The sequence below is a fragment of the Macrobrachium nipponense genome, chromosome 38 (genome assembly GCF_015104395.2).
Source record: "Macrobrachium nipponense isolate FS-2020 chromosome 38, ASM1510439v2, whole genome shotgun sequence".
NCBI classification, from domain to species: domain Eukaryota; kingdom Metazoa; phylum Arthropoda; class Malacostraca; order Decapoda; family Palaemonidae; genus Macrobrachium; species Macrobrachium nipponense.
Genome location: NC_061098.1, coordinates 40,071,467 through 40,089,525, shown reverse-complemented (window position 1 = coordinate 40,089,525; position 18,059 = coordinate 40,071,467). Strand labels below are relative to the sequence as shown.

At 42.1% G+C, this 18,059-nt stretch overlaps 1 protein-coding gene across 3 annotated transcripts in view; it reads left to right on the top strand.

Annotated features, from left to right (window-relative positions):
- Positions 1 to 18,059, top strand: part of LOC135209719 (L-fucose kinase-like) — a 262,617-nt gene that overhangs the window by 93,765 nt on the left and 150,793 nt on the right. For all 3 annotated transcript variants that reach the window (XM_064242480.1, XM_064242482.1, XM_064242481.1), the window contains one exon: positions 11,202 to 11,381. In XM_064242480.1, coding sequence (XP_064098550.1) covers positions 11,202 to 11,381 — 180 coding nt within the window. The remainder of the gene's footprint in view (positions 1 to 11,201; positions 11,382 to 18,059) is intronic.

The following is an 18,059-nucleotide window of genomic DNA, read 5'->3' as shown; positions in this document are numbered from 1 at the left end:
AAAAGCGTAATATGAAAAGGCTCAAATATTAGGAGAATGTGACCTACGCGTTTCGGAGATTTTCGGCAGAGAATCGGCGCGCGGAGGGGAAAAAAATATTATTTTCAAAAATTCACCATAAATCGAGATATTGTTCTAGAGACTTAAAATTTGTTTTAAAATGAAGATAAATGATTGAATATTACTAGACTGTAAGATTTTTATGTTATAAATGCGTTTTTTTACCTTTTCGGTCGAGTCAAAGTGACCGATCGTAGTTTTTTTCGTACTTATCGTACTTTATATGCAAAAATTTCAAAAATGAGAAATGCTACAACCTTCCAAATATTTTGTTATATTGTGCATGTTTTGCACACACTTCCATATAACCTAAAACCTTTTAAAAAAGCGTAATATGAAAAGGCTCAAATATTAGGAGAATGTGACCTACGCGTTTCGGAGATTTTCGGCCGAGAATCGGCGCGCGGAGGGGAAAAAAATATTTTTTCAAAATTCACATAAATCGAGATTAATTGTTCTAGAGACTTGCAATTTGTTTTAAAATGAAGATAAATGATTGAATATTATGATACTGTAAGATTTTTATGTTATAAATGCGTTTTTGACCTTTTCGGTGAGTCAAAGTTTGACCGATCGTAGTTTTTTTCGTACTTATCGTACTTTATATGCAAATATTTCAAAAAATGAGAAATGCTAAAAACCTCCAATATTTTTTGTTATATTGTGCTGTTTTTGCGCATATTTCCATATATAAAACTATAAATAAGCGTAATATGAAAAGGCACAAATATTAGGAGAATGTGACCTACGCGTTTCGGAGATTTTCGGCGAGAATCGGCGCGCGGAGGGGAAAAAAATATTTTTTTCAAAAAATTCACCTAAATCGAGATATTGTTTTAGAGACTTGCAATATGTTTTAAAGTGAAGATAAATGATTGAATATTACTAGATTGTAAGATTTTTTTTTATGTTACAAATGCGTTTTTTGACCATTTCGGTTGAGTCAAAGTTGACCGATCGTAGTTTCTTTCATACTTATCGTACTTTAAATGCAAATATTTCAAAAATGAGAAATGCTACAACCTTCCATATTTTTTGTTATATTGTGCATGTTTTTGCGCACATTTCCATATATAAACCTTTAAAATAAGCGTAATATGAAAAGGCACAATATTAGGTGAATGTGACCTACGCATTTCGGAGATTCGCTGCGAGAATTGGCGCGCGGAGGGAATAAAAATATTTTTTTTTCAAATATTCACCATAAATCGAGATATTGTTCTAGAGACTTGCAATTTGTTTAAAAGTGAGGTGAATGATTGAATATTACTAGACTGTAAGTAATTTGCTTACCCCCCCAAAAAATATTTATAATATATATATATATATATATATATATATATATATATATATATATATATAATATATATATATATGTATGTATGTATGTATGTATGTATGTATGTATGTATGTATGTATGTATGTATGTATGTATGTATGTATGTATGTATGTATGTATGTATGTATGTATGTATATATATATATATATATATATATATATATATATATAAATTTTTTTTTTATACGTAAAATATATATATTACATTCTTCGATTCTGGTACCAATACTAAATAAAAGGAAGGAATGCAGGTGACACTTCTCTTTTCGCATACATGAAATGTCTTATTATTATTTTATCATGCACACATTCAGATATATAGAAAAAAATTGTAATAAATATATAAAATTAAATAAATAAATAAATGCAGAATACTCACTCGTAATCCTGACTCTTCATTCTATTCTTGTTTTCTCCCTCCTCCATTGAAGAGTCTTGCATTTTTTCCACTCGACATGACGAGGTACAGGTGGAGGAGGGAGACGCGCGCCCTTACTGCTGATGGACCCGGCGGCCCCGTGCGCCCTCCGCTGTCGGTTTAGGGGGCGCGTTCCAATACATGACCTTAGTGTGGTACTTTCGGTCACACTCCCCTATCCTGCAAAGTGCAACTTTGCAGATACGACAGAAGAACCGGGTGTCTCTCCTTCTGCCATTCATATGGCACACCCGGCACCGTTTCTGCCTTCGCCCTTGTAAGGCCTCCAGTATGTGTTCCCCTGGCTGCAGCCGACACGCAGGGTCCACTACCCGACGAGAAGCGGTGATGGCGGGGCCGGCAGCAAGAGGGGCGTCGTCAGCAGGGGCGGCGGCAGCAGGGGCGTCGTCAGCAGGGGCGACGGCAGCAGGGGCGTCGTCAGCAGGGGCATCGTCAGCAGGGGCGGCGGCAGCAGGGGCGGCGGCAGGTCGAGCGAAGTTGGCCCTCCTATCTGCCCTTTCCTCTAGGGGCAGATCTGCAGCTCGGGGCAGGGGGTCAGTTATGGAAGGCCACTCATCGGGATCGAAGTTGATGAGGGCATTCCCGGCTACCTCTAGGAACTGTATGTGGGTCAACCTCGGAAGATTGTCACCGCGGTACCCACAGTACAGTATGTAGGCATTTTGGAGGGCCAACTGAAGGTGTCATACCAAAATAAATGTGGAGCCCCAAAAAATGCGCCATGTCAATGAGGTTGCAACCCCGCCAGTAATACGACAAGGGGCTCCACATTTATTTTGGTATGACACCTGCTGTCGACGTCAGGCAATATTGGAGGAGAAATTATTTTTTATGTATGCCGAATGTGCCTGGCGTTATGTCCCGTTATTTCCTTTCCTGGCGTTGGACAGGTACTTCAATGCCTTCAACCGAAGGGCCATACCCCGGAATAACAGTGATCGCCTCATTTTAGTGCGTACAGTGTTGGATTATATCCGTGAGCGGTGTAGTAATCTCGTGATTCCTGGAAAGAACCTGTCTTTGGATGAGGGGATGATGCCTTACAAAGGACGTCTCAGTATAAAAGTGTATAACCTCAAGAAGCCAAAGAAATATGGTGTGAAATTCTTTCTCATTACCGAGGCCAACACTGGATACGTTGTGGACTTTTCAGTTTATACCGGGGTCTTCTCACCGCTGCGTGACACTGTATTCAACCTTGTGGGACGTTTCCGTAACCAGGGATATCACCTGTTTATGGATAATTTCTGGGCTCAGCTCGTGTCGCTGCGCGAAATATCCTTCAATCTATTATTTCTAGGGTAAATGTACTAACACATACCAGAGAATAAATAAATAAAGAAAAAGGTCAGTATAACTGACTCGCTCACTCCCAGAGAGTGTCGGTATGAACACTATGGCGAGTGAGACCACTACCACGAGCCAAATGCCAATAGAATTCTCCCACTACAAAATCCCCCCAAGAGGGGAGCCGACCCACAGAATGGGCAGCACCTACTACTACTACTCCATCCCATGCTGCCGACTGCTGCGCCTCTGGTGGCCATCCTTTTCAGTTAGCGCACACGATTCACACGTGCCATTTTCTTCTCTGTGTTTTTTGTGCCCTTTCGTTTGGATTTTATTACAATGGAGCGTGCAGCCATCGCAGCAGCTAAGTTAAGTACTCAGTGTTTATTGCTATTTGGTTTTTTCCGGCCCTGAGCACGTATTTGCCGTTTTTTAGGTATAAATACGATCTCTAGTCGGAAGCATGGCAGCATGGTTCTGCCTCTGGTGGTCCGTTCTGGGTCTCCCATACCCAGAACATCCCCTGTCTTTGTACGCTCTATTTTATTATCCGCTTTGTTTAAAATAAGGTCTACACGGTTTTGTCATGCATGCATGTCTTTTACCTTATGTATGGCTCTTCCATCCAGTGGGCCCCAAATGTCCTCAGAGGTTCGCTAGTCATCCGCAACACTGGCAAGAGGAGAGACAGAGTGTGGCGGAAGGGCGCTGTCTTCGTCATCTGTTGGAAGGGTGTCCGACTCGTCCCATGATTACGACGAGTCATGAACCCATCCAAGAAGAGATCGTACAGCGGAAGAAGACACGTCGACAGGGCCGAGTTTGTGTTTGAGGAGTTTCGTACCGAGCGGCCTGGGCCGTCATTGGCACTACAACAGGCACATGGGAGGAGTTGATCTCTTTGATCAGCTCATCCAGTACTATCCCTTCGCCAGGAGATCCAGAAGGTGGACACAGAAGCTCCTCAAAATACATCCTTCAGTTGGCCCTCCAAAATGCCTACATACTGTACTGTGGGTACCGCGGTGACAATCTTCCGAGGTTGACCCACATACAGTTCCTAGAGTAGCCGGGAATGCCCTCATCAACTTCGATCCCGATGAGTGGCCTTCCATAACTGACCCCCTGCCCGAGCTGCAGATCTGCCCCTAGAGGAAAGGGCAGATAGGAGGGCCAACTTCGCTCGACTGCCTGCCGCTGCCCCTGCTGCCGCCGCCCCGCTGCTGACGACGCCCCTGCTGACGACGCCCCTGCTGACGACGCCCCTGCTGCCGCCGCCCCTGCTGACGACGCCCCTGCTGCCGCCGCCCCTGCTGACGACGCCCCCTCTTGCTGCCGGCCCCGCCATCACCGCTTCTCGTCGGGTAGTGGACCCACGTGTCGGCTGCAGCCAGGGGAACACATACTGGAGGCCTTACAAGGGCGAAGGCAGAAACGGTGCCGGGTGTGCCATATGAATGGCAGAAGGAGAGACACCCGGTTCTTCTGTCGTATCTGCAAAGTTGCACTTTGCAGGATAGGGGAGTGTGACCGAAAGTACCACACTAAGGTCATGTATTGGAACGCGCCCCCTAAACCGCAGCGGAGGGCGCACGGGGTGGGGCCGCCGGGTCCATCAGCAGTAAGGGGCGCGCGTCTCCCTCCTCCACCTGTACCTCGTCATGGTCGAGTGGAAAATATGCAAGACTCTTCAATGGAGGAGGGAGAAAACAAGAATAGAATGAAGAGTCAGGATTACGAGTGAGTATTCTGCATTTATTTTATATTTAATTTTATATTTATTACAATTTTTTATATATCTGAATGTGTGCATGATAAAATAATAATAAGACATTTCATTGTATGCGAAAAGAGAAGTGTCACCTGCATTCCTTTTATTTATGTATTGGTACCAGAATCGAAGAATGTAATATATATATTTTTACGTATAAAAAAAAATTATATATATATATATATATATATATATATATATATATATACATATATATATATACATATATATATATACATATATATATATATATATATATATATATATATATAATATATATATATATATATATATATTATATATATATATATATATATATATATATATATATTATATATATATTATATATATATATATATATATATATATATATATATATATATGCATATATTATATATACATATATATATATATACATATGTACTATATATATCTATATCTATATATATATATATATATATATATATATGATATATATATATATATATAGTATATATATATATATATAAATATATATATATATATATATATATATATATATATATATATATATATATATATATATATATATATATATCTATATATTATATATATATACTATAATAATATACACACTACACCTCATACATACATACATACATACATCATACATACATACATACATACATACATACATACATACATACATACAGTACCCGTCAAATAAACTGTCGTGGTAGCGATTTCGTAAGAAAAAAACATGTTGCGGAAAAGAAAATATTAATTAAAAATCAATGGTTAGTAATAAAAAAAAAAAAAATAGGTTACACTCACCACTCCTAGCCTAATATTTAATAGGCATTCCCCGACGTTTCCGAACTTCTTTAAGCCTATTGGGGACGGAATCTGCAAGTTTTTGCAGGAGCTTCTCGTCAAGGTTGTCCCAGATACGTTTCAACTCTGTCTCTAACTTTTCAGTTGTTGTCGTGTCAACGTCCTGTAATTTTCTTTTCATAATCGCCCAAAGATTTTCAATAGGCGAAATATCTGGGGTGAATTACCTGGCCAGTCTTGTATATAATCAATTCACAGTCCTTGAACCAATTAATATTTTGTTTCGCAGTATGCGAAGGCGCTCCGTCCTGCTGAAAAATACTTGTTTACTGAGCTCAAAAGATTCCTCCAAATTCTCGTTCAACAGTGTGTAATACGAGTCCTTATTAACAGTATTGTACGAGTAATATTACCAAATTACCTTTACCACCATAACCAAAACAACCCATACCATTACATAAGAAGGGAATTTCACACACGTGGCAAGGTACTTGGGGTCCAGCGGGTTCTGATGTCGACTTTCGGCCCACACACACTTTCCCTTATTGTCCGAAACAAAAAAAACTTGCTTCGTCACTCCATAGCACTTGACGCCATTTTGCCAGAGCCCAGTCTTTGTAAGAATGTGCAAAATTTAGTCGAGTCTTCTTTTGTTTAGTGGTTATCAGCGGCTTCTTACGCGCCTTCACTTTTGAATATTTCAAGTCCTTGCTCAAGCGCCGCTGTATGTCCTAACAGAAGCTCCTGCCACTATATCTGGATTTGCAACCTTAAGTTCTCTGGCAGTAAGGGTCGGATTGACTTCAATATCCCTGCCCAGCACTCTTAAACCCCTGTTACTAATGATACGTGGCCTCCCAGAACTTGTAGAAGCACGATGGTACTTCCTGGTCTCCATTGTCGTGGTATTTTTTTCAAAATGCACTGCACAGTTTGCTGGTTTACACAATTTTCTTACTAATTTCGCCAGTTTTATAACCTTCACTGTGTAACTGCACAACTCGTACACGATTTTTAAATGAGTATACCCTGTAGACATAGTACACTAGTGTACACACACACTTTCACAAGAAAATTCTGGAAGCGTGATCCAAAAAATCAGGCAGGTCACGATCGATGTCTACTGTTCATAAATCACTTAAGAACACTGACCGATAACTTTTGGTTACTTTTTCCCACGCTGTGAGTGAGACAAATGACTCAGTTGTGTTGCCAATTAGTCAGTTTCCTCCCAGATGATTTTTTTTCCCCCCCCATAGAATTGGGGGTCGCCTTATTCGCGCAAAAAAACTGTCGCGTTTTGAAAGGCGACAATTATTTTGACGCGCAGTGATATATATATATACTATATATATATATATATATATATATATCTATATATATATATATATATATATATATATGGGGTATGTATATATATATATATATATGTACAAATTACTTACAGTCTAGTAATATTCAATCATTCACCTTCACTTTTAAACAAATTGCAAGTCTCTAGAACAATACTCGATTTATGGTGAATATTTGAAAAAAATATTTTTATTCCCTCCGCGCGCCGATTCTCGGCAGCGAATCTCCGAAATGCGTAGGTCACATTCACCTAATATTTGTGCCTTTTCATATTACGCTTATTTTAAAGGTTTATATATGGAAATGTGCGCAAAAACATGCACAATATAACAAAAAATATTGGAAGGTTTTAGCATTTCTCATTTTTGAAATATTTGCATATAAAGTACGATAAGTACGAAAAAAACTACGATCGGTCAACTTTGACTCGACCGAAAAGGTCAAAAAACGCATTTATAACATAAAAATCTTACAGTTTCGTAATAATTATTCAACTCATTTATCTTTCATTTTAAAACAAATTGCAAGTCTCTAGAACAATATCTCGATTTATGGTGAATTTTTGAAAAAAATATTTTTTTCCCCTCCGCGCGCCGATTCTCGGCCGAAAATCTCCGAAACGCGTAGGTCACATTCTCCTAATATTTGAGCCTTTTCATATTACGCTTTTTTAAAAGGTTTATATATGGAAGTGTGCGCAAAAACATGCACAATATAACAAAAAATATTGGAAGGTTGTAGCATTTCTCATTTTTGAAATTTTTGCATATAAAGTACGATAAGTACGAAAAAACTACGATCGGTCAACTTTGACTCAACCGAAAAGGTCAAAAACTCATTTATAACATAAAAATCTTACAGTCTAGTATATTCAATCATTTATCTTCATTTAAAACAAATTGCAAGTCTCTAGAACAATATCTCGATTTATGGTGAATTTTTGAAAATAATATTTTTTTCCCCTCCGCGCGCCGATTCTCTGCCGAAAATCTCCGAAACGCGTAGGTCACATTCTCCTAATATTTGAGCCTTTTCATATTACGCTTTTTTTGGTTTTTAAAGGTTTTATATATGGAAATGTGCGCAAAAAACATGCACAATAATAACAAAAAATATTGGAGGTTGTAGCATTTTCTCATTTTTGAAAATATTTGCATATAAAGTACGATAAGTACGAAAAAAACTACGATCGGTCAACTTTGACTCAACCGAAAAGGTAAAAAAAACGCATTTATAACATAAAAATCTTACAGTCTAGTAATATTCAATCATTTATCTTCATTTTAAAACAAATTGCAAGTCTCTAGAACAATATCTCGATTTATGGTGAATTTTTGAAAAATATATTTTTTTCCCCTCCGCGCGCCGATTCTCGGCCGAAAATCTCCGAAACGCGTAGGTCACATTCTTCTAATATTTGAGCCTTTTCATATTACGCTTTTTTAAAGGTTTATATATGGAAATGTGCGCAAAAACATGCACAATATAACAAAAAATATTCGAAGGTTGTAGCAATTCTCATTGTTGAAATATTTGCATATAAATACGATAAGTACGAAAAAACTACGATCAGGCAACTTTGACTCAACCGAAAAGGTCAAAAAACGCATTTATAACATAAAAATCTTACAGTGTAGTAATATTCAATCATTTATCTTCAATTTAAAACAAATTGCAAGTCTTTAGAACAATATCTCGATTTATGGTGAATTTTTGAAAAAAAAAAATTTTTTTCCTCCTCGCGACGATTCTCTGCCGAAAATCTCCGTAACGCGTAGGTCACATTCTCCTAATATTTGAGCCTTTTCATATTACGCTTTTTTTAAAGGTTTATATATGGAAATGTGCGCAAAAACATGCACAATATAACAAAAAATATTGGAAGGTTGTAGCATTTCTCATTTTTGAAATATTTGCATATAAAGTACGATAAGTACGAAAAAAACTACGATCGGTCAACTTTGACTCAACCGAAAAGGTCAAAAAACGCATTTATAACATAAAAATCTTACTGTCTAGTAATATTCAATCATTTATCTTAATTTTAAAACAAATTGCTAGTCTCTAGAACAATATCTCGATTTATGGTGAATTTTTGAAAAAAAAAAATTTTTTCCTCCGCGCGACGATTCTCGGCCGAAAATCTCCGAAACGCGTAGGTCACATTCTCCTATATTTGATGCCTTTTCATATTAAGCTTTTTTTTTTAAAGGTTTATATATGGAAATGTGCGCAAAAGCATGCACAATATAACAAAAAATATTGGAAGGTTGTAGCATTTCTCATTTTTGAAATTTTTGCATATAAAGTACGATAAGTACGAAAAAAACTACGATCGGTCAACTTTGACCCAACCGAAATGGTCAAAAAATGCATTTGTAACATAAAAATCTTACAGTCTAGTAATATTCAATCATTTATCTTCAATTTAAAACATATTGCAAATCTCTAGAACAATATCTCTATTTATGGTGAATTTTTGAAAAAATTTTTTTATTCCCTTCCCTCCGCTGCGCCGATTCTCTGGCCGAAATCTCCGGAAACTGCGTAGGTCACATTCTCCTAATATTTGTGCCTTTTCATATTAGGCTTTTTTTTAGAGGTTTATATATGGAAATGTGTGCAAAAACAAATGCACATATAACAAAAAAAAATATGGAAGGTTGTAGCATTTCTCATTTTTGAAATATTTGCATATAAAGTACGATAAATAGGAAAAAAACTACGATTGGTCAACTTTGACTCAACCGAAATGGTCAAAAAACGCATTTGTAACATAAAAATCTTACATTCTAGTAATATTCAATCATTTATCTTCAATTTAAAACATATTGCAAGTCTCTAGAACAATATCGTCGATTTTATGGTGAATATTTGAAAAAAAATATTTATATTCTGTCCGCGCGCCGATTCTCGCCGAAAATCTCGGAAACAGCTTAGGTCACATTCTCCTAATATTTGTGCCTTTTCATATTACGCTTTTTTTTTTAGAGTTGTATATATGAAAAGAAAAATGTGCGCAAAAACATGCACAATATAACAAAAAATATTGGAAGGTTGTAGCATTTCTCATTTTTTTATATTTGCATATAAAAAAAATTTTAAACAAAAATTCGACATTCGGTCAACTTTAACTCGTTCGAAATGGTCAAAAACTGCATTTGTAAGCTAAAACTCTTACAGTATCATAATATTCAATCATTTTCCTTCATTTTGAAACAAATTGCAAGTCTCTATAACAATATTTCGATTTATGGTAATGAATATTTTGTTAAAAAATTATTTTTTTACGTCCGCACGCTACGAATTCATGCATCATTTTGTGATAATATTTTCTCTGTGTTGCTTTTATCGTTTTACAATGTGTTATATATCAAAATGATTGCAATTTAGTGCACATTACAACGAAAAAAAAAGTAATTTGTTACCTTTAACCGTTTGGCGCACAGCGCGATTTGAATACAATTATATATGAAATTTCGTTTTTGCGCTATCATATATCGCATTATTTATATATGATAATGATAATTTTTTTCATTTCTGATGGTTGCATACTAAACTTCAAGCAATGACAAAAAAGGAGCCAAAAATGAACTCTTAATCTTGAAAACTAAGCACGCTGTGATTTTTTGTTTGAAAAAAATATTTTTTCCGCTTCCGCGCTCACTCTCAAACCCCTCCGGCACACGGGAGTCATTTTTTTTATTTACCGCTTCGGCGTTTAAGGGTTAGGATGCTGATGGTGTAACTAAAGCTGCAATAACAATGACCAAATGAAACCTATATGCCTTTCAGTGGTTATTTAGGTTCTCTAAAGCTCAACACATTTAATAAATGGCAGTTAGGAAATAATGTATGAATTTGGTAAAAAAATCAAAGGAAATTAAATCCACAGTTGAATTATTGCTTTCATCAAAACAAAAAGGAAATCACACTGAAGTGATTTTATCTCATTTCGGAATTGGCCACTCTTGTTTAACTTCTTGACTCGCTACGCATCATCAGGTCATGAAAGGGTTAAACAGAAATTCCATTGGCCAGTCCTTTGAGTGCTAAATGTTTTAACTTATTGGTAAAAATAAAAATTTTCACATTGCATATTAGGATTTTATTTATTATTACTTATTTGTTACAGGTAAACAGTGAGCTTGTGTACAACAGTCGAATTCTTGTTGTTCATCATGGCCGTACACTTGTGCATTCACCTGGTGGATCAGCCTTTATCCACATTGACGCTTCTCAGTCATACATTCCACCAAAATTACGGATAGCCCCACCAACACTGCTACAAAACTCCATATGGATGGCAACAATGGTAAGTAATGATTTTGTACCAGGATTGTGACATTAGCATCATTAAGCACACCATTTACCTTCAGTTTGTAAGGCAATCTTGTTCCGACTAAGTACAAACCGTCGGTTGTCTAACAAAAGGGATATCCGCGGGAACGCGCCGCCGCTACCGCATACAAAGAGTTCAAACTTGAATCGCTGTACCTGGGTCTGGGGTAACTGCGCGGGGTGAGCCCGGGCCAGCTTGGGTAGGTCATTGTGATACCATTCTTTTCGCGGTAGCCGTCGTGTCAACACCTACTCCTTCCGCCTTGACCCGACTTGAGATAAACAACGCATGGACGCCGACAGTAGTCTTTCTTTATCGTGATATATCTTTGACATCCTGTGCTTGAGTGCTTCCCCAGTTGCCCTTTTCTATCCTTTTATTTATCCTTTAGTATTACCTAGCATCCTAACTTCCTGGAAGTATGGAAGGCGGATCTATGGTGGGTTTTCGGGGAGGATTTGTGTGTGTGTTTCCGATGGCATGCGTTGCGGTACATCTTTGCCTTCGCCAACCTCGGATCTCATCTGTGGTGTATTGCTTGTAGGGGTTTTTTGAATTTTGTTTTCCCCTGATGCATCGTGTTCAACCTGTGCGCAGTGGAATAATGATCAGTGGAGCTCTATTATGAGGCGCATGAGAGTGTTTTCAGTGACGCTAATGTTTGATGCCGATAAGCCTAGGCCTAGGCCGACTACTGTTGGGGGGCCTAAGGCCGTGTGGTGGAGGGGGATAGTGCCCAATTGGAGAACACTAGGCCTAGTAATCCTTCCTCCTTATTAACGGGGGACCTAGTTAGTGAGCCTAGTGTCCTTCCCAAGAAACTTAGGCTAAAGAAACCTTCGTCGTCGGGGGCTAGGAAAGCAGGTAAGAGGAAAGAAGCTACCCTAGAGGCTGGGATCCATGTTCCTGCCTCGAAGCGTAACAAGAAGGGGTCTTCAACCGAGAGCTTGTTCCCGCCTAGCCTAAAGGCCGAACTATCTAGGTATGACCATAGCAGTACCGAGACACAGCCGGGTGCCAAGGTAACCCCCTGTTCCTCTCTGGGCACAATCAGTCCAGCCCCAGGAGGGATCCGGTGACGGACCTGATGCCTCACCCTCCCATCCTGAGGACAGTGCTAAGGAGCCCGGAACGGGACCCAACTCGCAGGAGCCGGAGGCCCCCTCCCCTCCAGAAGTTGCGGCAACCCGACGCAAGAAGCCAGCCAGCCACAACGCTCGGAGGAGGAGCATCAATGGAGACCTTTCGATGCCGCAAGGCCTAGGTCGCGCTGAGAGACCAGTGCCAGCGTTGATGCCCGAAAAAGCTAGGCCTAGGCATGAGCCTAGTGCCTCCGCACCACCTCCATCAGTTAGCCTAGGTACAGTGGGGGCCAGGTCCTCACTCCCCGCACTGGACATTGCGAACCTGGTCAAACAGGCGGTGGAGGAAGACTACTTAAGCTCCAAAAAGGAGGTTTCCCAGCAAGTGGAGAAGAAGAACACCAGTCTAGAGGAGTCTGCCCGTAGGATGGAAGAAGCCAGGAAGAAGTTCCTTTTGGAAAAGAAGTCAGAGGAACTGTTTCCAGATTTGGGTGACAGTTCTGACTCTGATTCCGAGCCCGATTCATGCTCCGAGGGGTGCCCGATTCTGACCCCGATTCGGACGGCAGTCAGACTAGCTCACCTGCGGAGCCCGAGCCCTTATCATTCAACCAGATTCGTCGTTGATTAGAAGCGCCAATGGCCTAACAGAAACTGAGGAACTGAACCAGGAGTTTCAGTCAGAGGTGCATAAGGTGCTCAACCTGAAGAATTCACAGCCCCCTCGGTCAGCCTCCCCTGGAGCAACCAGGTTAGGCTAGCCATGGCTAGAGCGTCCCGAGAAGCCACGACTTCACCAACTAGGGTATCTGAGAAACAGAGGTGGCTTCCTATCCCTGCTCAGGGGGCCAGCAGGTATTATAGGCCAACAGGTGACAAACTAAGGGAGTCTGCATATTCCAGGGACCTTGCAGATCTCTTAGATGTCCCAGTCTGGACGCCCTTCAGAAAAAGCACCTCTTGCTCTCTCCCTCAGAAACCGAAGGACTCATTCGCGCTCTAGCTCTGGCCCTCGCTACGAATTCGTGGATGGAACGTCTACTGGCAGCACTTCCGCAGTTCTTACCTGAGCTCCAGCCTCAGCAGCAGCAGAACTTGTCTTCGTTCATGCAGTGTGGGATCAAGACACTCTCGCACCAAGCAGACACTTAGCGGTCCTGTGGGCTAATATGGAGGTGAAAAGGAGAGAGAATGCCTTCAAGGAGGCCAAATCGCCAGTGGTGAGAGACCCTCCTCCCGGCACTTGAACTGGAAAAACCCGCTGTTCCAGAAAGAACTTATTCCTGCGGAGAAGTTCGCAAGGCAGCGGAGAAGAAGGAGCGATCTCTCCAATCTAGGGCTCTCTCCAATTCCGCAACCCCGGGCCATAGACCACGCCAGCACCACAGATTAGCCAACAGGTAAGAGAAGCGCAGAGACCGGCTTTTCCCGTGCGTAGGCGAGAGGAGAAGAAACCTTACTCGTGTCGAAGGACAAGTTCCATAGAGAAGACTCGTCCCTTTCCATCAAAGGAGCGGAAGCAGAAGGGCAACAGAAGAGAGGGAGGTCCCCGCAAGAAATTCTAGGCCAGATCCTGCCCGTCAGCGGAAGGTAGGGGGTTGCTTGGCTGCCAATTGGCAAGTGTGGCAGCAAGCAGGAGCGGAAGATTGGACCCTGCAGGTTATCAAGTCAGGCTACCGTCTTCCCTTCCAGTCTACACCCACTCTATCCCCTACCCCCATCCAAGTCCCTTCCTATCGACCGGACTCGGTCACCGCGGAACGGGACCCTGGAGGAGGAAATATCCAAGCTACTTCAGAAAGGGGCGTTGGAAGAGGTTCAGGATCCAGGTCCAGGGTTCTACTCCAGACTCTTCCTGGTAGAAAAGGCAACAGGGGGTTGGAGGCCGTCATAGACCTTTCACCCCTCAACAAGTTCCTTTCTCTGACAAAGTTTCGGATGGAAACGGCAGACTCCGTTCGAGCTTGTGTCAGGGAGGGAGACTTCATGGCCTCAATAGACCTTCAGATGCCTACTTCCAAGTCCCTGTTCACCCTCCTCCAGAAAATTCCTCAGGATTGTCAGCAAGGGAAATACTCTGCAGTTCACCTGCCTGTGCTTCGGCCTCGCACAGCCCCACAGGTGTTCACACCAGGGTCTTCAAGATAGTGTTCAGTTTTTGGGCACACACGCAAGAGGCATCCGTCTCCTCCGCTACCTGGACGATTGGCTCATCTTAGCCGAGACGGCTGCGCAGTGTGCGGAGCACCTTCAGCTAGTTTTGTCATTCGTTCAGGAACTGGGAGTGGTGGTGAATGTCGACAAGTCGGATTTCACTTCCCAGACAAAGGATGGTGTACCTCGGAATGACACTAGATTCATCCCTCATGAAGGCCTTCCCCTCGGAGAACAGGGTCTCCGGCCTAGTACTCAAGTGCGGAGAGCTTTGGGGCCCAGCCCTCCCACGGCAAAACTCTGCCAGTTCCATCTTAGGACACATGGCCTCAATAGAGAGACTAGTGCCTCACAGCAGAAGGCGTATGAGGCCGCTTCAGTGGCTGTTCAAGAAACAATGGTCTCCTCAGGAAGGGGACCCCAACAGCAAAATTCTTCTCTCCCAAGAAGTAAGGAAGTCCCTGGAGTGGTGGATGGTGCCTTCCCACCTCCAAGGGGGCATCTCTCTCAGTCCGAGAACCCCAGAGATTCTTCTCTTCACGGATGCATCAAAAGAAGGGTGGGGGGCGCACCTGACGGAGGAAGAAGTGAGCGGCCTGTGGTCGGAAGAAAGAAAGCAGCTCACATCAATGTCTTGGAATTGAAGGCAGTCTTCCTCTCTTCAGCACTTCCTGTCTCAACTCCAAGGGAAAACGGTGGGCCTAATGTCAGACAACTCCACGGTGGTGGCATATCTAAACAAACAGGGGGGCACAGTCTCACTGGATCTCTGTCGCCTGGCAGTACAAATCCAGGAGTTAGCAGAGGAAATGGACATCACCCTCAAGGCAATGGATAATATTCCCAAGGCCAAGAAAAATTGTTTTGGTGGGACCATCTGAGCAGGAGGGGACAGATAAATCAACACAGAGTGGTCCCTCCATCAAGAAGTAGCAGATGGCCTGATAAAGAGGTGGGGCTCTCCGTCGATAGACCTCTTTGCCACCGCATGGAACAGAAAACTGCCAGTGTTCTTCTCCCCACATCCTCCAGCAGCGCAGGCAGCGGGGGAGGATGCCCTCCTGCAAGATTGGAAGAACCTGGACGCTTACGCCTTTCCGCCTTTCCCCCTCCCCCTCCTCCAGAAGATCCTTCAGAAGATTCGCTACTCGCAGAACCTGCGAGTAACCTTAGTAGCTCCTTGGTGGCCGGAAGCCCCCTGGTTCCCAGAAGTGCTGGATCTTCAGTTTAGAGGACCCGGTAAGCCTACCAGACAGAATAGATCTCCTCGCCCAACCCAACAACGGATGCCTACACCCAAATCCGTCGGCCCTCCGCTTACACGGTTCAGACTGTCATCAAAATCCTCCGTGATAGAGGTTTTTCCAGGCAGTTAGCTGAGGCCATGGCCAATCCTGTGAAACTTCCTCAGGCAGATTGTACCAGGGAAAGTGGCGACGTTTTCAAGATTGGTGTCAAGATAAAGGCATTGCCCCAGACGAGGCCACCATCCCTCAACTAGCGAGTTTTTTCCACCACCTCAGGAAGGATAAACGACTATCCATATCGGCAGTGGAGGGTTATAGAGCGGCTTTAAATCAAGTATTCGCGTTGAAAGGCATGGACCTCGCTGCATCTCCAGAAATTTTTGTTGCTCTTCAAGCACTTTAGGAAGACCTGTCCCCCGAGAGAGCTACGGACTCCCCACTGGGATGTAGCCTTAGTCCTGGAATCCTTGAGAGGTCCTCCCTATGAGCCCTTACATTCAGCTTCCTTGAAGAACCTCACCTTGAAGACCCTTTTCCTCTTAGCCCTGGCATCTTCAAAGAGGGTCAGCGAACTACACGCGCTGTCCTACGAAGTGTCACACACCAGGCGTTGGAGGGAGATGGGGTTCTCGTTTGTCCCTGGCTTTGTAGCCAAGACTCAAGACCCATACAAGCCAGAGGAGATGTTTTCCTCTTTTACCATTCCTTCCTTGGGGGATTTTACCGGCTTTGACAAGAGGAACTGATTCTATGCCCGGTCAGAGCCCATGAAAGCCTACCTCAAGAGGACGAGACAGTTCAGACCGGCTATCAAACGGCTGTTCGTGCCACGGGCAAGCATCCGAAAGAGGTGGCTAAGAAATAACCATCTCCTTTCTGGATTCAGACAGTTATAAGAAGGGCCTACGAAAACAAGGAAGTACCAATGCCAAAAGGTGAGGGCTCACGAAGTTAGGGGCATAGGCTCCTCTATGCTCTTCAGGAAGAACCTCTCAGTGGGTCAGGTATTGAGAGCAGGCACCTGGAAGAGTCAAACCACCTTCACCTCCTTCTACCTACGAGAAGTTACGTTCAAATCTCTAGAAGTGTTCTCTCTGGGCCCCATTGTCGCAGCCCAAGAGATCCTCTAGGCGTTGGTCACGCACTGCGTACCTCAATTTGGAAATACACACACACACACTCCCAGCAATTCCCGCCTAAGTCTGGCCGAATGTAAGGGGTATGAGTGAGTTTTCCTGTAATATCCTACGTATGACTGTACTGTCCTGACACGACTTGGCCACTACTGACTTACCTGGAGAGTAGAATGATGGCTAAGAATCCTTCAGGAACAGCTCTCTGAGTGAGTATTAGTACCATAGGTTAGGACAACAGCCGGAGCCCCTTGGGTTCTCCCCTATTGAATCCTTACCGTGTAAATTGTCATGAGGAGTAGGGGGTCTGGGTTAACATCAGGTCGTGTGAAGTTATTGGCGGCTCTTCAAAGGGTACATTCAGGTCACTCACCTTCCCATCCTCAGTTCGAGTCTCCTTTTGTTAGACAAACCGACGGTTTGTACTTAGTCGGAACAAAAGTAATTTTGTCGAAAAAATTATTTTTTCCTATATACAAACCTAGGTTGTCTAACAGATTAATGGCCCTCCTCATCCACCCCTCATTGAGTTATGGCCCCCCTTTTGAAGAGTGTGTCTGTTTAGACTAAGTATTCTAACGGCTCAAAGAATGGTATCACAATGACCTACCCAAGCTGGCCCGGGCTCACCCCGCGCAGTTACCCCAGACCCAGGTACAGCGATTCTTCAATCGTTTGAACTCTTTGTATGCGGTAGCGGCGGCGCGTTCCCGCGGATATCCTTTTGTTAGACAACCTAGGTTTGTATATAGGAAAAATAATTTTTCGACAAAATTACTTTTTTGGAACTGACTTTAATTTGAAGAGGTTTTGAGTATTTAGACATTCAGTTTCATAGATGATTGCATATTTAAAATACATCATCTGTGCATTTATAAATGTGAAAGTAATGTGTTTGGAGGATTTATAGTAAAATAGGAACTTCATTGGAACTTCATTGGATTCAGGAAAGGTTATTTATTTAGTTTTTTCATTGCAATTTCAAAATTCTGGAATCAAATACTAATTTTGTCATAAAAGATATAAAACTTTATA